The sequence below is a fragment of the Ictidomys tridecemlineatus genome, chromosome 5, assembly GCF_052094955.1.
Source record: "Ictidomys tridecemlineatus isolate mIctTri1 chromosome 5, mIctTri1.hap1, whole genome shotgun sequence".
Lineage (NCBI taxonomy): Eukaryota > Metazoa > Chordata > Mammalia > Rodentia > Sciuridae > Ictidomys > Ictidomys tridecemlineatus.
In genome coordinates this window covers 17,396,583-17,418,533 of record NC_135481.1, presented here as the reverse complement: position 1 = coordinate 17,418,533, position 21,951 = coordinate 17,396,583, and the positions used below count along the sequence as shown (strand labels likewise).

The window sequence follows — 21,951 nt, the reverse complement described above, 5'->3', positions numbered from 1 at the left end:
TTTTTAGTTCTTGGCGGACACAACATCTTTGTTGGTATGTGGTGCTGAGGATCGAACCCAGGCCGCACGCATGCCAGGCGAGCGCGCTACCGCTTGAGCCACATCCCCAGCCCTGCGGGAGAACTTTTAAAAACATTTTGTGTTTAATTTTTTTTTTAAATCTCTTTATTAGGAATCTGTAAGAAGATAGACCAATCCACAGAGCTAGTTATCCACTAGAACCTGTGATTAAATCCAAGTGTATAGGTTGTGTACACACACATTGATATAAATGGCAATTTTTAGCCATTTATGTAATCTGACTATTGATAATCTAAACATTATTTGAATTTGGTTCTTTTAACATTTAAACATAGGATTGATAGTGTTTCGTTTTGATTTCTTGTAATGGGGATTGAACCTAGGGGCACTTTACCACTGAGCTACATTCCCACCCCTTTTAATTTTTTATTTTGAGACAGGGTCTTGCTAAATTGCCCAGGCTAGCCTTGAACTTGTGATCTTCTGAGAAGCTGGGATTACTGGTGTATATCACCTTGCCCAGCTAGAGTAGTAGCTCTTGATACAGATGTGAACATAAAATATCATGTAGTTTGGTTGTTAACTAGTCTCTTACCAGTATCAGCCATGGTAGTGAAAATTAGTAGCCAAATAGGATTCCTTTCCTATGTTTCTATCAGTGTACTTTAACCTTGCCTCATACCACAGAATTTTACCCCATCCTACAGAGTTAAATGCCCTGCTTCTAACACCCATTCTCCTATGACAAACTCTTGTTTCTCAGTGTACCATTTTCTTAAATAACACTAGAGAAGTGGTATGGTTCCTCTTTTTTTTTTTTGGTGGTGGTGCTGGAATTGAACCCCAGAGCCTACTGCATGTGGAGCAAGTATTCTACCACTGAGCTCTCTCCCTAGCCCTTGTCATATCTTTTTGTTTGTTTTTTTTTTTTTTTAGTTATAGATGGACACAATATCTTTATTTATTTATTTATTTATGTGGTGCTGAGGATTGAACCCAGTGCCTCACACGTGTGAGGCAGGTACTCTACACTGAGCCCCAGCCCCAGCTCCAGCCCATATCTTTAAGAGATTGTGGATCATTGTGTTAGCCTCTTTGCTAAAGCCTTTTATCATATGGGTCCAAGTATATTATAAAAGAAGAAAACATGCCTGGAATAGAACAGTTGGGAAGCCCCAGGAAGCAACACTGTTTCTATAGACTATCCTTGATCTGAAATCAGTCAGGGTTCTCTGTTATATTGGTTTACATTAAAGTGAATGCCTAAAAACCAGTACTTTGTAAGATTTCGGGTTTCCATGTTTTACACAATTTTCTGTGGGGTGGCAGGAGAAGGGAGGGCATCAGAAAACAATTGGTTAGGAGGCAGAAGCTAGAATGAGGATATCTGATAACTGAAGTTGAAGACCAGAGCTTCAAGCTTCCATAGGTTTGGGTTGGACCACTACTCAAGTCTTTCTAGCTCTGCAAGTCTGGGAAGAAAATAATTAGCGCCCCAGTGGTCATCGGAGCCCTCTATCCCTGTCTTTTAGTAATCATCAGATTATTAAGATCCACAAGGGCAGAGAATATGTTCTGCTTATATTTATGTTCCTAATATCTATTCTGCACTCTCAACCCTGTGTCAGAATAATTAGGAAAGGCTATCTAAGAGTGAGGGAGTCTAATCTTAGGGTTCATTCTGGTGTTGTTTGAGGAGCTATAATCTGAGAAGTACCATTCAGTTTTAAAATATTTTATTAAAAATCATACAGAATTATATATTACAATCTTATAAATATGTATTTACAATAAGATATTATACGAAAACATAAATACTAGTTTAACAAACCCCAATATGTCTGTTAATCCCATCCCTTTTTTAAAAAATGTATTTTTAGTTATAGGTAGATACAATACCTTTATTTTACTTTTATGTGGTGCTGAGGATCAAACCCAGTGCCTCACACATACTAAGTGAGCACTTTACCTCTGAGCCACAATCCCAGTTCCCAATCCATCCCTTCTTAAAAGATATTTTCTGTTTTCTGTTGCCACTGATTACATAGGCTTCCTCTGTCTTCCCTCTCCTTCAGATGAATGGCTAACAGAATGTATTGGGGGGGGGGCGGCGCACTGATCCACATCCCCAACTCTTTTTTAATGTTTTATTTTGAGACACGTTATTGCTAAGTTGCTGAGGCTGACCTTGAACTTTTGATACTCCTGCCTCAGACTTCTGATCTGCTGGGATTACAGGTGTGTGCCACTATGCCCAGCCAGAATGTATCATTCTTGAATCTTCTATATTAAGTACATAAACCTGTAGCAAAAGTATGAGGAGAAATTTAAACTTTTTGAATCATTTATTCAGATAGCTATTTTTAGCATCTCTATTTTATTATAAAATTAATCTAGTTTTAGTTGAATACAGTACCTTTATTTTATTTTATTTATTTTTTAGTTGTAGTTGTCAATACCTTTATGTTTTTATGTGGTGCTGAGAATGGAACCCAGGGCCACTGAGCAACAATCCCAGCCCCACAATACCTTTATTTTATTTATTTATTTATTTTTATGTGGTGCTGAGGATCAAACCCAACGCCTACCATGTGCTAGTTGAGCGCTCTACCGCTGAGCCACAACCCCAGCCTCCAGAAAGCTATTTTTTAAAAGTTCCTAAAACAGATGCACTTAGAGTAACTGAACTGGATGATCACTTCTACCAGTGGAAACCTTTTTATTGAATTTATATAAATTAGGTAGCCCATAACCTTACCCTTACTCTATTCCATAGAAGTTCCCCTGTGCCTCTGGTGCTAAGCACAAAATGTGATTGTTGTCTTTGAGTACGAATATTTGGAAAAGCAGAGAAACCCTCTACTAGGATGTGTATAAGATTTTAAATTATTTTTGACATAAGAATATATTGCTTCCATTCATTACTTTTAATGTCTCCCTTGTTTAAATAACCTTACTTTATTTTCAAGCATCTATTGAAATAATTTTCACTCTTCCAGGTACATAAAGTGACCACATAAAATGTAGGTTAGTTCTGCCCTTAAACCAAAGTATAGATTATAGACACATTTTCAATTTGCAACACCACAGTAGGCATTCTTGTTAAATTAGTGTGAGAAATTAACTTTATTTTGTACAAGGTACAATCCCTTTGCACAGTGAACAAATATATTACAAATCTGTGGTTTAAAAAAGTATTGCCATTTAATAGTATCTTTTATGCTATTGTACAATAAATTGTTTCTTCCTATTTATTTGAATTGTATGCATATCATTTTATTTGATTGAAAATGGAGTTTCTGAAAAATAATCGAACAGATCTTTCCAAATCACCAATACAATGTACAGTGCACATGCTTAGGCTGACCCTGAACCTATTTGTGACAGTGCTAGACAGAAGTTATTCTAACATTTTCTCTGTAAGATTGAAATGTCTTTTACCAGTGACTCCTAGATATGTGAAGGTGGTGTTGTTACCATAGATTAATCACATCCTCTGCCTTTTGCTTTCTGTATTGCCTGACTTGAGCTGTATTACATTGCCTTAAAAAGTCTAGAATGCTAGAGCTGAAGAGCTAGTAGAGCTCCCTTCCCACTCTGCTGCTTCACTTTTTATGCATGGGGGATAAAGGAGCCCAAACAGGCAAGTAACTTGACAAGAGTAATACAGAAGTCTCAACTCAGTGCTTTAGCCATTTCACCTCCTGCTGGATACACTTGCCAAGGGGCCAGTTTGCAGAAGAGAGATGAAACTTGAAACTTGAGTGATGCTGCTTATTTGCAGTTTGTCAGGTAGCAGTTATTGCACATGCAGGATAAGGGAAGAAGATAAAACCTGGAATTGAGATGAAGTTTCTCCTTGCTGATTTGACTTTGCCATGCTGCTTCATCTTTGCTTGACAAAGATAATTGAGCACTTTGTGGCCCTAAAATACTGAGGTAAGTCTCATCTATTATTTCTTTACATATGTATGAGAAATATTTACTTGGGTCTACAAAGTAATTTTCTAGTATTTATATTTTAATAAGGCTTTTTTGGAAAGTGAATTTTCTATTGCTGATCACTCGCTCCCATGCACACATGCAGCATTCATGTAAGTATTATATATTTTCCTCTAACACTAAAATTTGTTTATGCCTTGAGAAGTGGGGGGAGGGGGATTTACTCGTTTATTTTCTTGCTTTTGCTGATTATTGCCCAAACTAATGGGTTCTACGGCAGACTTCCAATTTTTATCAAGGGTTTTAGAACTCTCACACAACCTGTAGCCATATTCCAGCTTTGCAGTCATTTAGATCCTTTTCTTTATACCTTTTTTTAGAAGTCCTTTTTACTGGTTGTACAGCTACCAGAGAATGAAATGGAATAGGGGTGAACATTAGCTACCACAGTTTGCCTTTTCTGTTTTGAATTCTTATAAAGAGGTTCTCTGTAGGGCTTAGAAGCTAGTTCCATTGAAATTATCTGAGCCTTCTTTTACCTATATTCATTATTAATGGAAGATATAGACACATTTGACCACTGGGATCTGGAGCATTAACTCATTGGAATAGATATTTGGCCATCTCAGTAGTTTGTGATTTTAAGGTAGAAGCACTGCATAGCTTCATGTTCTGTTTACTAAAAAGTTTTTACATCATATTAAAATGACTTATAGTCCATTTATCTTATTTAGTTTCATCAAAAAGCATAATGTATGTTAAGCAACATAAACTTGCTGTGTCCACATTTATCTAATTTCCTTTTAGATTCTATACTGCAAACTCAAGATTTTTAACTGCTTGAAATCAAGTACTTTTGTGAGTCAAGGAGTGCCAACTAAATTGGGAAAGCCAAATAGCCATTTTTAGGTATACTTAATTTTTTTAAAAAATATTTTTAGTTGTAGATGGACACAATACCTTTATTTTTACGTGGTGTGGAGGTTTGAGCCCCTTGCCTCACACATGCTAGGTAAGTGCTCTATCATTAAACTCAACCCCAGCCCAGGATATTTAATTCTCATCAGTCTGTGACTACTTACTTAAAGCATTATCTCACAAAGCATAATGTCAGTGCTCTATTTCACATGGAATAACTTGGGTATTGCATGAACTAAGGCAATATGACAAGGCCAGGACTGACTTGCATTGTTCCAGAACTTTTAGTTGGCAAAATTTGGCAAAGCTGGCCTAGAGATCATTGTAGATTGAAAGAGACAACTGCACTTTGGAAACTAAATTTTTTTTGTTTTTCTTTCTTTCCTTTTTTTTTGGCCGATTATCACAGGGCCATAAAGAGAAAGTTAATTTGTGTTTATTAAAGTCTTGTTTTTAAAAATGGAAGTTGTCAGCATCAGATTATATACTACTGTAATCATGACTGTTGTGACTTGATGGACCAGACATATATGTACAGGTACTTTAGGAATGGTATTAGAACAGTTCATATCTATGTACTAATTATCTCAGGTAGAAAAACAGATATTGATGGAAATAGCAGCCAAAAATACAATACATTTCAGGTGCTTTAAAGTAATCCTCTCCCCTCTGCAGTCCCCTTTTCCTCCTAGGAAGGTTTACAAAACCTATTCTACATGTTTTATAAGCATCGTGTTTTCAGAATATTAAAAAAAAAAAAAAAATATATATATATATATATATATATATATATGCTGTATTTAGTTGAGGTTGGTGAGTAGTGGTATCTTAAATGTTTTTTAAAAATCTCAAAATCCAGGGCATTGGGGGCTGGGGTGGGTAGGTGACAGGATTTGCCTTTGTGAACAGACTTCCTTGAATAGTTACCCCAGTCCCACTCGGAAGCTCTTCTTTAGTTCCAGGTGAACTAATATGCAGCTGGAGTCAATCTGTACCATTATTTCAAGTCAAGGGATTGTCTTCTTTCAGAGAGTCAGAATATTCAGCAGAGAACACTGTAAGAGAGAAGCTTATCCCTCTTTAAGACTGCTTGTCCTGGGAGGGCCCATTGGCAGGACTCTGTCTTACTGGGAGAAGGTCATAATGACCAGGAATATGGCTGTTCCTAGGTAGGTCGTATGGATTCTGGACATAGCTGGAGTTATGACCTCGGCCTTCTTGGACCACACTGACTGTGGGCTCTAAGGAATATAGTGAAAAATGAGTTCAGAGAACAGATTAGCTTTGGTTGTCTTGTTGAGAAGGAAGAGAGTACTATTTAACTTGGCAGGGAGAGGAGCTAGGGGTTTATAAATCTATGACAAATATCTGAGGATAAGAACTGAGGCTTACTCAAGAGATGGTAAACCTAAGTGAATGTGCTGTCAAGATCCCACTCTCTGGTCAACACCAAGAGACTTAGGATATCCAGAGGTAGGGGTCTTATCAAAGAGCTCAGGAACATAGTTTAAACTGGGAGAAGATAGAAGAGGGCAACTTAGAAACTTGCAGGTGTCCATTCTGATTGTTTTCTTTTTTAAACTGGGATTTGTATCCACATCAGTTGAAGTTCGTGGACCCATTCCCCATCCCCACTATTTCTGCTTCATATTAGTTCTGTTTTTTTTTTTTTTTTTTAAAGCGGAGTTACAAGAATTTGATTTCCTGCGTTAGAGGGGAGGGCAATAGTAGGTTCACTTTGGATTCCTTAAAAAGCAACCAAAGAAAGGGTGTATTGTCAAGACAGGGTGAGTAGAGAGGGTTTGTTTTTACTTGTTGCTGTACTATGGCCCTGATTTCACTAAGTTACTTATTTGAGACACCTACCAACTTCATATATATTTTTATTAGATGACGACAAGGTTGGCACATCTGTGTACGGAGACCCCCTGTGCACAGGCGACTTCATTTCTACATAGCTGCTTTCTGGAAGCTTGCAGGTGAGGATGGGTGGGTCTTTAATTGTGGCATAAGGGTTTTCACTGCTGTTCAAGGAACAGGTACTAGAACTGCATACGGATTCTTTCATGTAATCTGCAAGGCAAGAGAGATTCCTTAGGACAAGCAAGGACATAAGTTGTCATTTAAGAATCAGGAACAGGCTGCAGTTGAGTTTGTTGGCCATCAGGAACCTGAGGCTAGAAAAACCTATGATAATTGAAGATTTATTTATTTATTAAATGTCTCGAGGTAGTCTTTCCTGGGTAGGCAGAGTTCTTTCTCAAAGAAACTTACATTTTGGAGGTTAGGAAAGTATTTGTTTTTAGTAATTAGATACTAATTTAAGACACCCATAATACACTTTCACATACAGTTTTTTTTTTTTTAGTTGTAGATGGATACAAAACCTTTTTTAAAATTTATTTTTATATGGTGACAAGGATCAAACCCAGTGCCTCACACATGCTAGGCAAGCGCTCTACCTCTGAGTTACAACCCCAGCCCTCACGTATAGTTTTGAGAAGTAATATTTTGCGTTTTGTAGAATGAAGGCCCAGAGGTCACAACTAGAAACAGCAGTGCTAAGACTTGAATCCATGCCTTGGCACTCTTGGCCTGTGTGTTTTCTGTAATATTGTTCTGAATCCTTTCTGATGATTAAGAGGCTTCAGTTCAGAAGAAGCATAAAGATGTGTTTTAGCATAAGTGTCAGCAATTTAGCAACCTTTAGGTGGTAGACTAGCGGTATCCCTGCCTTTCGGGAGCTCCTGAATACATAGTTGGGTAGATAAGTATAAAAAGTACCTCAGTCTCAAAATAGACTTTGGGAAGTTCCTGTTTTCTAGCAAGCTTGCACTGTATCTTCCAGGGTTGCTTTCTCCAGTTCTCATGAATGCTGAAACCTATTTCAGCAGTATCGTCCTCTGACACTAGAACTAGTGCTGTCTTTCTTGCCACCTCTCAGTTGCCTCATCTCCAAGACTTCAGGGTACGTGCAAACTGGCTTCCAGTCATGAAACAAGGGAATTGTAGTTCCACTGGAGGAAGTCACTGAGGTCTCACAGGGAAAGGGGATTTCCTCCTTCAACTGCTACACTATTCCCTTTTTGGTGACAATTTCTCCCTCCTGTAGATCATCACAAGTGAGGTAGGACTTGCCTGGAAAAAAAAGTAGACTATACTATTGTTTAGTCTTCATATGGAAGGCTTTGGCAAATGGGGAGTCTAGAAACAAATACTGAGTCACAGGTCCTTGATACTAAAGAGTGATTTAAGAGGACTTTCAGCTCTAAATTCTATGAAAGATAGTAGGTGATGAAATTCTTTCATAATCTTTCACTAAAACCCCACAATTTACATTTTAGGTGCTGTTTATCTATGTTGTCTCTAGCTTGTGAGATTATTGAAAATGTTTAAAGTGAAAGTGATATAACTCAAGGGGTAATTAGATGTGCCTTGGGCCAATAAGAGCAGAGCACTCCATGAGGCAGAAGGTGGTGGGATGTGTGCCACCACAAGTAGTCTTTTCTCAAAACAGGTAATTGGTTGGGATGGGGTTTTTTTTCCTGTTAATTTATGCATCTGTTCTGCAATTATTTGTTTTCTCAGGTAACATTTCCTCAATCTCGTACAAAAGTACATTCATTCATTTGTTCCTTCAGATGTTTACATTGCTGGATGATACAGATATTACTGATAGAGTGATAATTATTATTTACTCCTTCCTCTTCCTCATAACTGCTTATGATGAAATTGAGACTTACAGTGAGGAATTGAGTTCCCCAGGCTCATACTGCTTCAGTAGCAGACAAATTGTAGAGTCAGACTCAGAGTACTTTCTGCAACTAGAAAGGGATGTTTTGGCTTTGTCTTAGATTATGACTTCTTTATAGCATATGACCACAGAGAGAAGGAGAAAACATTCTTACAATATAACGAGCAGTCTCAGGCAATTTCGGCAAGGATTAAAGAAAGGCTGAATAGGCCCAACTGCTGGTGAAGGATCACTTGGGGAGAGGTGGCTGTGGGTCCTAGATCATGACCTGCCCAATCCCACATACAATTTGCCTCTCAGTAGGTGCTTTGTTTTATTGATACAAAGAATGGTGGTAAATCCAAGAAGCTCAAGATGGCCCATGGGTCCCAGTGTGGATTCTCTACTTAACCAGCCAATGAGTAAGGTAATATGACTTAGGGCTTTTTATCTGGAAACTGTGTATTATTTAAAGAAAGGTTATCACAGCTGTCTTGGTTGCATATTTTCTAAGAATTTGAGGAATAGCGATAGCTCAATTTGTGTGGCACAAATTCCTTTTGACACCTCTCATATCTTTCTGTGAAGGGGACTGAGCACAAAGGAATGTTGTTAATATTTTGAAAACAAGGAAACTGAATCAGAAAGTTTGTTACATAATGTTTAATGTTAGTAAGTCATTAAGTTAGGACTCAATCCCTGTTTTCTCTGATAACTGAGCAGGATGTTTTTCCCTCAGGACATCTTGTTATCCAGAGCTCCTGCCCTTATCTCTAACTGTAAGTGATCTGCAGATGCTTTACCTTACTGTGGACAAGGAATACCTTTAAACTGGGGCCAAACCCTGCTGAGAGAAAAAGGCTAAGCTGTAAACTTGATGGCTCCTGTGGGTATCCCATGATCAAGCTATGGTAGTTGAGGAGCCTTGAAATTCAAGCTCAATGCCTAAAAGAGATCAGCTAGCCGGTGGTATCTCCTTCACATTTTTGTTAGAAAGTCAGGGCTGCTTTCAATATTTGGGGAATAAATTGATTGCTTTAGGGCAGGACATGTACTTAAATCGATAAAAGAGAAGTTTGTGTTGGTGGGAAGGGATTAGGCTCAGATAGAGGTATCTTCCATTTAAGGGCCTGAGGTCAAGACAAGGGATGTAGAACTGCATGAGGATAGTGGGGAGAGTATGCGTGTGTTGGGTATTATTCCATCTTTGCTGGGAACTAGAGGATGAGGAAGAGCAAGGCAAACCAGAAAACTCTACCTCACAAAGCTACTCTCCAGCTGAGTTACTCACCTGCTTGCAAGAAGGGAGAGAAGGGGAAGAATAACTAGTTGCTTAGATACTTCCTCATCTTTTTACAGCCCCACCCCCACCCAGTCCATGCCCTTTGGGTATTTTGCAAAAAAAAAAAAAAAAGGGGAAGCTTCAGCCAAGGCTACCCAAGCTCTGGGGAGTCACTCCTCTGGGGCCTTGTAATTAGGATCAGAATTGAAGGCTTAGTCTTTATAAGTGACCTGGCATTTGCTCTCATTAACTCTTACCTCTTCCCAAATCACATGTGATCAAGTATCATCACAGAAGGGGCTTTTGAAATAAACTAATCATTCTTTTATGAGGAAGCACAAATTCAGAGAGAGGAAATGGCTTTCCAAAGCCACCTCGAGAAGGGGAGAGAGAAAAGGATTTAGCAGTAAAAGTGGTCTCAGCCCCAGGATGAAAGTGGGTGTAGTTCTTCAGTAAGTAACAGGAAAAAGAGTGGGCACAGACCGAATTAAGACTGGGAATGTTGGAACTGGAAAGGGCCTTAGAGGCGGTGCTAGTACAACTCCATTCTTTTGAAAGAGGAAGAACTCAAGATCCAAGACACAGTGCTGTGACCTAGTCGGTACCACACAAGGAAAAGAACCCAAATCTCTCAATTTATAGGCAAGGGCTTTTTTACATTGCGTTCAGAGAATACATGGATTCTTAGCAGTTCTGATTTCGTTTTGCCCTGTAGTTTTAGGAAATGATTTAATTTGTGGTACAAACTAGTTGTTAATTTGGGGTTTAACCAAGAAGGATTTGTTTCATGTCTTTTGTAAGTATTTCTATAAAGTTTTGAACCATGACATTTCATTTTTCTCTTTGTGAATTCTCTTGTTCAGATGTGTTGGTCCCCAACACCTGCTGGTACATTTGCCTACACAATTCTTTTGTCTTTAGTTTAAAGGATGATTATAGCCAGAGTAGTGAAACAAAACCTGACTGCCTGCCTGCTAGGGCCTTTCATGCATTCAGAGGCTCAGATGTATGATTCTATAAAACAGGAATGGAATGGTGCCAAAGCAGAGATACTGCTTTCCTCAGCTTTGTTTTACATTTATGGTTTTGAGTCTAAAAGTAGCTACCTTAATCACAATGCACAGGATGATAAAGGGCACAGGAAAGTTGTGCTCTCATTTATTAGCATCTGGGCCTGTCTGAGCTTATTCACATTTGAGTCATGCATATTCTCAGCACTGAAAAGGCCCTTAGAGACCTTTCTGCCCAATCCCCATGTGCATTTCAGAAAACAACTAAAGTCACAGTAATGGAATGGACAGCTAGTTCTCCGTCCTTTCTGTTTTTTTTTTTTTTTTTTTTTCCACCCTGAAATGGTGTTTGCTTCCATTTGGATGGTTTTTAAGACAGAATTTTTAGAAAAATTGCTAGTCATTCTCGCAAGGAAGTAGCCTGGGTCTGACCTCCTGTCCTTAGATAATTCTCTTTGGCTTTGAATATTCTAATGATGATAGTCACTCACCCTTAGTGTTCTCTTTCTCAGAACATGTTACTTACCACCACACCTGCCCCTTGCTCACCCCACTTATAGTAACCATCACCATAAGAGCTGTAGCTCTCACTTGGTTAGGAAATGGTTGTATCTTGGGGCTAAGTCTGAAAGGTCAGAAAAGTAACCTGGGAAATGGGGTCAGTCTAGACCAGTGGTTTCTAAATGGTAGTTGGATAATAAGCTGCTTAAGGATACCCGGAGGTATCAAAAATGCAAAGTCTAGGACCCCCCTCATCTGCTGCCTCAGAATCTCAGGGAAATGGTATATGAGTACCTGCAGTATTAAACTTAACAGATGATTCTGGTGCAGAGCTAGATTTAGGGTATCCATTGGGACCTTTACTGTCAGTCATTAGCTCTTTCGGTTTAGCTGAGACTCTTCTAAACAGACCTCAGAGACAAAATGACAGCCCCTTTACATTAGTACAGTGATTATAATATGCAAAAACATTTCCCATCTGTGGTTTTATTGGATACTCATGATAACCTTGTTAGATAATAGGAGAGGCATTTGACAAAAGGATACGCATAATTATCCCAATCTTGCAGATGAGGAAACTGAGCCCTGGGGAGCTCACAGTTAATAGGTGACAGAGTTCCAAAGCCCCTTATTTTATATGTTCTGGCATTTAAACTAGGACTTAGTCCAGGGGCAGGACTTGACCTTTCATTTTTGGCTTCACCCATAGACTTCCTAGAGGGAGTTATCTGTCTTGCATTTCCTATGTGTTAGGGTACTCTTGGGAGCCGAGATCTCTTGAGGTAAAGTGCATACAATATTAGCACTGGGTATCATTTTCATCCCTTATGCCCCAGAAAGGCAGCAGGTGCAGGGTGGCGTTCTTCACCAGCACGACAGGAGGCCTCTGGGGCAGGTAGATTGACTTTATTTCAGATTTTATTATCAATTTAACTCATACTAATTGGTGGGATAATGACGTTCTACATTTCCGAAGACATTTAGTTGGCATCTATATAAAACCCACAAGCGTTTGCTAAGCAGGTGCAACTGAAATCGAAAGATGAATTCATTATTATTATGATTTCTCCTCTTGGGCAGAGCTACCCAGCAGCCCCAGGTCCTGTGGCCTTTTAATTTTTATTTTAAGGGAGTGGGTTGAGATATGCAGTTTCTCTCAGGCAGAATTCCTGGTCATTTCAGATCTGTACTTTCTCTTGCTAAGCCCTTTGTAATAGGACGTCAGGATTGGATACTCTACCTTTGAAGCCTTTGTCCATAATGTATGTGTTCTGACGTCTATCCATTCCACAAGCACCTGTGTAAAAATAATATAAGGGAAGAAAATATGGGGGTGAGGTTTATTTAGACTGCTTATGTTCTTTTTATTTCCCTTTCTCCCCTAACCAAAAAATAAATAGTTATTGGTAGAAAATTATTCTGGGCTTAATCTACCCTGAATCCGTTTGCATGTATAGGAATTCTTAAAAGGCTCCAGGCGTTAAGGTGTGCCACAGCACCCCCTGGCACACTCGGTCTTAACCCTTTAACCTTCATCTCAGGAGAGTGCCTTTTAGGAGGTAATAAAAGGCAGTTCCAATGTCACATGCAGTCACTGTAAGTGAAGTTCCAGGCTCCAAAGGTACAGGATAAGAAGAAGCAGGACCAGTTTTTAGCTTGAGGGAAGGATGTAGGATAATCCAACTCTCCTTTCTGTTGGATTTTGGAATGGGTTAGAGATAGTGTTTCTCACATCTCTCAGCTCTGGTCTTGCCTATCCTCTATTGAATCCAAGACTCAATGAGGGGAGCTAGAGGGAGGTACACAGATGGCTGAGGTTCTTGATTAGTCATTTTTATAGGAAGTATAGTAATCTAGAACCATTCTCTCAGTTACCCGTTTTGGGGGGATGGGCCACTAGTATATAATTGAGATTTATTTTTGAAAAGTATTACTGGTGTTTTTCCAGCTCCAAGAATTTCTTTCTTCCTTTTGCTGTCAGTTTTTTTTCCTAGGTTCCCACAATGCATGGTCCTGATCCCTAGTCAGGCAGGACATAAAGCTTCAGGGACCATGTTTGGATTATTTTGTCACTGCTGATCTCAGAAAAGAAATGGTCTAGTATTTCTAAGTTGGGACAGTAATAACTCTGGCTCAAAGTTAAAGCCACCCGTCCCCAGCTTTTTTGGACATTATATAAAGCAAGGCATGCAGCAGGTGCTTGCTAAAATACAGTTGACTCCACTTAACTATTCCCCTGTTTCTGAACTGAAGACCAACCACTGCTGCTCTCTTCCACAGAGTTCACAAGTTGAATTTGCAGGGTTTCATTGCTGTCTAACTGCTGTATACACATTACTGAGTGATACAGCAGAACCAGGCCCAAGTTTTTCTCAAGTTGGCCATTCTTCTAAAAGGCCTACAAGCTGTGCCCTGTAGAAACAAGACTGCACCAGTCTCGATATCAGTATCTAGCACTTTTTACCAGACAAGAGATTTCTTTGCCCCGACTTAAGGAGGGTGGTTAGGCTGTTAATTTTTTTCTTTTTTTATAGAACAGAGCCCCAAAGAGTGGCAGAGACTTGCTTAAGACCATACCAGCAAGTGAGAAGTTGAGTTGCAACTAGGGCCCAGATATCCCCAACTGTTCTCTCCCATTGACCACCAACTAGCTTGCCTGAATGTAAGCTGCCAAATGACAATATGTGGTGCTTGGCTATGCCCTGACATGAGCCCAGAGGATGCTCTCATGTGGAAAGAGATATAAGGTGGTGGTGGCATGTGTATTGTCAGGGAGGTGTAGTTGGTAGGGTTATTTATTGAGTGTCCCAGCTACTCTCCAGGATACCCATAGTCAAAAACACAGCATCTGAGGCTGGGATTGTAGCTCAGTGGCAGAACGCTTGCCTCGAATGTGTGGAGCACTGAGTTTGATCCTCAACACCATATAAAAATTCAAAACAAAACACAGCATCTGGGTATGGGTATAGAGTACTTGCTGCCTATGTGGGGTCAATAGGTGGATGAATTGAGAACTTTTGCTCTTTCTAGTGCTGCGGGACCCAGGACCTTCAGAAGTTGGTAGAGCTGCTTGATATCCCTTGAGCTTCTGAAGCCAGCTAGAACTGAGGTTGGGCCCAGAGTTGTCCAGTGTCTTATGGCCCTGCCCCAGGGTGCCCTAGAAACCAGTCTGTGAAGACACAGTGACTAGAGAAGATATTTTCTGATCATTAATTTTATTCATTCCTTTGATACCTACTTCTATAACTCCTACCCCCATGCTCCTATTTTAGGACTTGCCACATTTCCTTTTCGCACCTCTCCCAAGCCACCAGGTTCAAGCTTAATATATGAATACAGAGGGCGTTGGTTGACAGATCCTCCCTCAGTTTCCCCAGATTTCTGCTCTGCAACCCTACCCAGTGATCTGGGAATGCTTAAATTTGCCCTTGGTGGGTCTGGGGTCTCTAGGGGACTTTTGGCTTTTTGGTCAGAGAACAAACTCTGTTACCTGCACTAATAGGGACTGGAGAATTCCAAAGGTGTCACCATCCCCAAGCCATTTTCCATTTCCCAAGGGTTGCATTTTATGGGCTACAGGGAGTGCAGTTATATTGAGTCCTTTCCACCTAAAGCAACCCAGGTTTGTCCACATCTACTGGCCATGATAGAACAGATTCAGACAGATTGCCTTCTTAGGGCTGGGCATTGGATTGGCATTGGGAAGGAGGGAAAGGTTCAGCAATAAGACTTCTGGGGCCATAGGAGTGGCTCAGGTAGGGATAGGGAGTAGATCAGGGGCTGGGTCTGGTCTGAGAGGGTGGAGGGTAGGTCTGGGGCATCTGACCTGGCGAGTGTGGCTCAGCGTGGTGGCTGAGGTGTCTAAGTTCAATGTAGAAGTCCTCGGGCGGGTACCTGGCCTCCAGGGCACTGATCTGGAAATGGGAGTCTAGTGAGAGGAATGACAGGGAGGAGCCATTATTTCTGGGGCCTGGTATGGTAGGAAGAGGGGGTGGGAAGTATCTTGAGGAGGCAAGGGTCAGGGTGGAGCAGCCTAGAAGGAATTAAGGCCTCAATGTGTAAAGTCCAAAGGGGCCAGGGCTGATGGAGCAGGGTATCTGCTAGAGAGCCAAGGCCATCTGCCTTGTTTCCCCCATACCTCCCACCTCCACCCCGTACAGGGCACAAGAAGGAAGCCCTTGAAAGGAGCACTTTGGTAGGGCCTGGGTCAGACAAAAGTCTTTATCCCAGACGGTGAGCAGACCTTTTGCTTCCATCTAGAATCCCCATATTCCAGCCCTACCTGTCTTCCTTTGTGGTCCCAGGGTCATAACCACCCACTCCTTATAATCTGTTACAGAAATTAAGGGAGTCCTGGGCTTCATTTGCTTGGGTTTCTCCCTGCTCCCATTCTCCCTGGGGCAAACCGTGCTCAGGACTTACAACCTTCTCCCTTTGAGCTGGGTTAGGGCCCTCTCAACATGGAAGAAGAAAACGGTGGATCATGATGAGGGGAACCAGACTGAAACCACTACTGACCTAACACGTTCACATAGCTGTAGGGGGTCCAGCCTGCTGTGTCTCTGTCAAGGGACTTGTTACTGAGCTGTTTGGAGAGTAGGAAAGCCAGTTAATACCTAGTTCCCCCAGGTTCCCTCCCCAGCCGTCACTTGGTTCCACCTCAGCACACCCACTCCTGTGATGATTTTGGACTCGGAGGGGAGGGAAGTACTAGATGAGAACCAAAATAGGGTCTTGAGTCACCATATTGTGGCTGAGGCCAATGGGAACAGAACATCCCCCGTCCACACTGTCAGGTTGAAGTTATAGGATTCCCAGGCTCTTGTGGCAAGGGAGAGGGCAGGAGCAGGGCCTCCCAATGGCCAAGAAGGCTTGAAGCAAGTGAGCCCCTTTCAGGGGTAGGGCTAAGCTGCACGAAAGGGGCTCTGGAAGTGCCTCAACTGTAACATGAGGCCATTGCCACCACAGAGGTAGGTGTCAAAGCTGCCCACAGTGCTTGCCACCTGACCTGGGACGCATGATAGTCTCCCTTTCATATGATGAAGGGAAAGCCTCAGAGCAGGAAGTCTGGAGGCTTATGTTCAATTCTCCCTACACCTCACAGCCACCCTTCATATGAGGCAAGCATGTTATCCTTATCTCACACACGGGGACCTGAGTTCTGGCTTTGAGCTTTGCTTGAGGACACACAAGGAGTCAGTGGCAGAGCTGAGTCTAGAACTCTGACCTCAGCTCCCAGTCTGGTGTCCTTTTGATGTTGCCATAGCTTTTTTGCTTCTGCTATATCCCTTTCTGCCACATTGAGGGGTCCTTGATCATGTAGAAGCACTCGGGGGTGAGGTGAGGTGAGCCAGAGAGTCAGAATACCCAGTAGGGTACTCCGCAGTAACTTTGGCCCCTTTCTGAAAGGTGCTTCCCTGTAAATTGAGACCAAGAATGCCATTGTCTTTCATTTCTAGTGTCTTTTGCCTCTAGCCTGATGCAGCCTTGGTAATGTGGTCTCCTCCTGGGAAACTCCAAATTTTCTTAAGATCCCAGCTACTCAAACAAGTCTAAAGGTAAAGCTGGGAACAGAGGTCTGAACAAAGGGACATACACACAAAGTGGCCAGTGCTAGTGAACTATGTGTGGGGTTGATGGCCACAGACTTTACAAGGGGGCCTCCAGGTACCCCACATGCAGCACTCCTGTTCATAGGAAAACAGGCTGGGAGGGGTAGAGGATGGTGCCTTGACTTGTTGCTCGAGGCTGTACAGAGTCTTTGTTAGCATTGCTGTGGGATTTAGGCTCTAGTACTCCCAAGTCTGTGGACTGGTGGTTATTCTCCAGGGGGCAGACAAGGAGGGTGGAATTCCTAGAGCTCCAAGTCAGTGGCCTGGAATATGAAAGCTATGTTCCTGGCCCAGAATGGATGTTATAGGAAGCCAGGAGTCCTGGAACTGCTCATTCCTCAAAATGGCTCTGCTGGTGTGTGTGTGTGTGTGTGTGTGTGTGTGTGTGTGTGTGTGTGTGTGTATGTGTACATGTATGTGTGGGCACATACATAGGTGTCAGGAGGTTTGTAGCATGAACTCATTACTCCTTGTTCTTGGGTCTATTTGTCCTCATTCTCTCTCCCAGTGCCTGGTCACATACTAGCACATTAAGGGGGCACACTACTATTATCTATAAACAGATGTACTGAGACAGCCCTGCCCAAAGGCCTGTGACTAAGAACATCTTGCTGTGCCATCAACCAGGGTTTTGCTGGGAGCTGTCAGGGAAGGCCCCATCCAGGAGAGTGCACAATCTGCCCAACTCTCTGTCGAAGTGGACACTGGCTATGGCTGATGTTTGAGTTACACATCTCTTGTGTTGGTTCAAATTGCAACAAATGGTGTGTACTGATGACACGGTATGTTCAAGTTCAAAAGACATTGAGTGGTTACCTGAGTAATGGTATATTGTGCTGGTTACACACAGTGTATTGCTAACATTCTGTAGTGATTTGTGGTAGGTAGTATAGTGTTTTGATGATGTGTTGATGTTGGCAAAGGTGTCTAATACATGGTTATATGTAACAAGAAAGCTACATATGATGATTAAATGACTTGATACCAATTGGTTCCACACAAGGTGCAAGGGTATGTTACATAGAATGATGCTGTAGATTGGTTACATGTGATGCCTGCTGATTACAGTACACTTGGCTCCACATACATGCTCTCATTATATGATTCTGTGTTTACATGTACCATGAATCCCAAGCCTGCTCTTAATGAATTAGTTCCACATGGGCAGAGGTGAAGGCTAAATGAGAGAACAGTGGATGGGGGCTGGGGATTTAGGGGCCCGGTACCTTGGTGGGGCTGTTCCTGTCCAGAGTGCTGGCCTGGCTGGTGGCAGGCCCCCCGCACGCCAGTGCGTGGTAGCTGGAATTGGAAAAGCACTGGGCATGGCTGCTACTTTGAGACAAATCTGGGAAGAGAACAAGGTGCCATATTCCATCACATACCTCCCCCTGGCATTAGACACCCCCAAAAGTAATGCTTGGGTTGGGCAGCCTTGAGAGTACCCTGCAAAATGACCAGTTCCCCTTCTCCCAGCTTCCTGGCACCCACTACCCTAGGGAAATCTGGAGAGCCTGGTTTGCTGCCTTCCTCATGCCAGCCCTTCTGCAGCATGCAGAATGCAAGTCAGGCTCACCAGTGTGTAGAGGGTGGTACTCTCAGTTGCAGCCTGTTGAGAAATGTTGGCCCTGATGGCCTCACTTGTCCCTGGGTTGCTATTTAGGATGGGGCCAACCTTTTCCTGCCTACCCTTAGGGTCAGACCCCATACAGAGAATCCCACTCCTCTTGACCCCAGCCCTTCTCTCTTGAGGATTCCATGACCTTTCCATAGAGCTGGGGAATACCAGAGGAACGGTATGAGAAAACCCAGCCAGCCTTACTCATTATGGTCAAAGAAGAAAACACCCAAATCTCTGTGGGTTTGGGCATTCATCAGAGGCTGTTGACATTGGCTGAAGCATGTAGGCTAGGAGCTCTTTGAAGGCAGGGGGCTGTACCTGGGCCACCTGTCTATCCTGAAGCCCCTAGCATTGAGCTGGCAAACAGCAAGTTACACAGTAGAAATGGCTAAAGGTCTGGATTCTTTTAAGTACAAAATACGGGAGGCTGGAGGTCTGCCATAAACTGTGGAGGCAGCTGCAGTGAGCTGTCCTGTGCTCACCCAGGCAGGCCCAGCCTCTCCTCCCAGGGTTATGAGCATTTTTCAGAGCATTTTGGCTTCTACTGTTAAGCTAAATATGAAGTAAAAAGCCTTATCTCCAAGGCGACAGTCCAGGTTAAGGGGAGAGAGAGAATCTGGCCCAGGATCACCATACATACACCCAACTTGGACTCCCAGGGAGAATGCCCATTGGAGGTGTCACCACATCTGTGAACAGACTGGGCTCTGACGTGCCTATAAGAGGGACATTGGCCAAACTTTCAGATGTCTCCTAAGTCAGGTGCCACCCTCTTCTACTGGACTAATAGGGCCCTCCTGCCTCAGGAAAGGTTGGCCTGAGGCCATCACCAGGAAAAATGAAATGTACAGAGCCTAAGGCCTAGCCTCCTGCAAGGCAGAGGCATGGGGCTGGGGAGACATTCTTTTGGAGAGCTTAGGAAAGCTACTGCTTAGTATAGGTACCCCTGGGTGAAGCTTAGGATGGGGAACCTGTGGGGAAATAGGACCAGGAAATACCAACCATAGCTGCTCAGAGTTGGGGATCCAGGAAATGATAACGCTTAGAGCTCCATGTACCTTTTCAAGTAGGCTCTCACTTCCCACCCCCATCTGGAGGTGACCACACCCAGACCCAGCCACCAGCCCTGCAGGCACAACCATCTTCATTAAACCTGGGTGTCTGCAAGGATGCTGTGTAGTTCCTCCTGATTGAAGAGGGAATACCCAGGGTATAGCCCTTACCTGAGAGGGAGTAGTCAGTGCTGGTCATTCTCATGGCAGGTGTGTAGGAGACACGGGGAGCCAGGTCCCGCCCCTTCTCTTTCTGTCGCCGCCTGCGCCAGGCAAACAAGCCCAGCAGTACCACGATGAGGAACAACAGGAGGACAATGCCTGTGACAGCACCCACTGAGTGCCGCTCTGCACCCAGAGCTGGACTGATCTTGGTGTAGGGATTCAGCTCTTCCATCATGAGGGCAGCTGTGGGCAGAGGAAGAGCCTGAGCTGGTCCGGCTTGCTCTTCAGGTCTCCCAGACTCCTTTAAGCCCTCTAGTGGTAGAAGACCTGGTACTGGAATTGGTCCTTTTCAATCCCTGTGTGACCCACCCCCCATGGAGCCTCCGTTTCTTCAACCTCCTAAAAGGCAATGGAGTCCAGGTCATGGCAAGGAGCAAATGTAACTGTGGTTGTGAAACAAAATAACGTTTATTGAGTATTTTGTTCTGTCACAAAAATGAGTTAGAGTTACTTAATCTTTGTGGCAGCCCAATAAAAAGGGATTATTCTCATTCCTTTCTACTGATGAAAAATTGAATCACCAGAAGGTGAGGTAACTTGCCCAAGATCACACACCCAGTAATTGGCAGCCAGGAAGAAATGGAGTCAGCTCCTTTCCCTGCTCACCAGGTTTGTGACACAGCTTACAGTTGGTTTACTCGTGACATAGAGACAATAACCCCACCTTCCCAGGGGAGTTGTGAGTACCCTGTGATAGACTGGCAATGAAAACTGGGAGTGCTGCACCTGTGTGCCTAGATTACTGCTCACAAGGTGCCTCTTGATTATATGTGAGGCTTGCCCCCGCTCTGTGCTGATGCTCAGTCTGGGGGACCATCCTGCCACCCAGCAGCATCTAGACCCTTCCTTGGCTGCCGGCTGCTAATGAACAGAGCCAGCCAACATTACCAGGGAGTAAATGTGCTGCATTATTCTCCATGATATATCCTCAGAAGGCAGTGGAAACATGGCTTCTGACCCCTTTTCTGTAATTCAGGTCATTGAGAGCCCATTCTCCTCCCCCATCTCCTAAACCAACAATCATATAATCCCTCACAGGATGGTAGCACTTTATAAAAGGTTTTATGTACACAAAACCACCCTGTGTGGAGTGCTCACATGTGCTAGGTGTTTTCCTGAGTCCTTTACTCAGTGTCACAATTGATCCTGGCAGCTGCACCATAAGGTCACCTGACTGTATAGAGCTGGAGCCAAGGTAGAGCCCCTTGGCCTCTAGAGGAATCTTGTGTCATGGGGCAAGACAAGTCTCTTCCCACTTTGCATGTGGCATAACAGGCCTAGCAAAAACAAATGACCTACCCAAGGACACCTGGCAGGTAATGGCAAAACTAGAACTTGGCAGATATTCTGACTTGGTCTGGTTGCCTCTCCATAACACTGGCTTGTGGTTACCCTTGCTTGATTCATGTGAAATTTGCCAAGGATGAGCAGGGGGAAATGGAGTCTGCCTACAGGTGTCTGCCTCCACTCTCTTCCCAAATGAAAGTCGAGGGAAGTATTCTTAAAAAATACCAGCTAGTCCAGCTGGAACTCCATGGAGACTCCACAGTGCCCATGCACCCTGTCACCTGTGCATTACCTTGGTCACACCTGATTCCTTTGAATCCAGGGCTGCAATAACAGGTGCCAGTGACGTGGTCACAGGTGGCATTGTTCATACACTCACAGAGCTGCTGACACCCATAGCCAAAGGTTCCTGGGGCACATCCTGTGTGGCATGAAAAGTGTGGGTAGACAGTGAGATGCAGCCATTCCCCAACCCTCCCATTCCACGGAGGGTTATCTACAGCAACAGGCCAGTTCTGTCTCGTGTGGTGTGAAGCCTGTTTAACCGAGGCTCCCATTGTGTTTTGTTTAGATACTGGAGGTAGACAGAGCACTTATAGCCCAGAATGGTGGGATATGGGGCAGAGGAGAAGAGGGCAGGACTCACTCACCCATACTTCTTCCATGTGCCAGGCCCTGAGCTGGGTGCCACAGGGACTTAAACAAAATAAGAAGATCCTGCCTTTCTCTAGTCCCTTATATACTCCTTAT

General features: G+C 43.0%; 1 protein-coding gene across 13 annotated transcripts in view; it reads right to left on the bottom strand.

The window, feature by feature from the left end:
- Positions 1 to 930: 930 nt before the first annotated feature.
- Megf11 (multiple EGF like domains 11) overlaps positions 931 to 21,951 on the bottom strand; it is a 322,486-nt gene continuing 301,465 nt past the window's right edge. For 4 of the 13 annotated variants that reach the window (XM_021727705.3, XM_078049433.1, XM_078049430.1 and 1 more), the window contains 7 exons: positions 21,494 to 21,622; positions 19,861 to 20,097; positions 18,246 to 18,364; positions 15,926 to 15,992; positions 15,234 to 15,335; positions 12,648 to 12,704; positions 6,536 to 6,954 (listed from right to left, as the gene is read on the bottom strand). In XM_021727705.3, the coding sequence (XP_021583380.2) occupies positions 6,731 to 6,954; positions 12,648 to 12,704; positions 15,234 to 15,335; positions 15,926 to 15,992; positions 18,246 to 18,364; positions 19,861 to 20,097; positions 21,494 to 21,622 (935 nt within the window). In that variant the 3' untranslated portion in view covers positions 6,536 to 6,730. Of the gene's footprint in view, positions 6,123 to 6,535; positions 6,955 to 12,647; positions 12,705 to 15,233; positions 15,336 to 15,925; positions 15,993 to 18,245; positions 18,365 to 19,860; positions 20,098 to 21,493; positions 21,623 to 21,951 lie in introns of those variants that run through there. The other 9 variants (XM_078049434.1, XM_078049431.1, XM_078049439.1 and 6 more) reach the window with 6 other exon arrangements.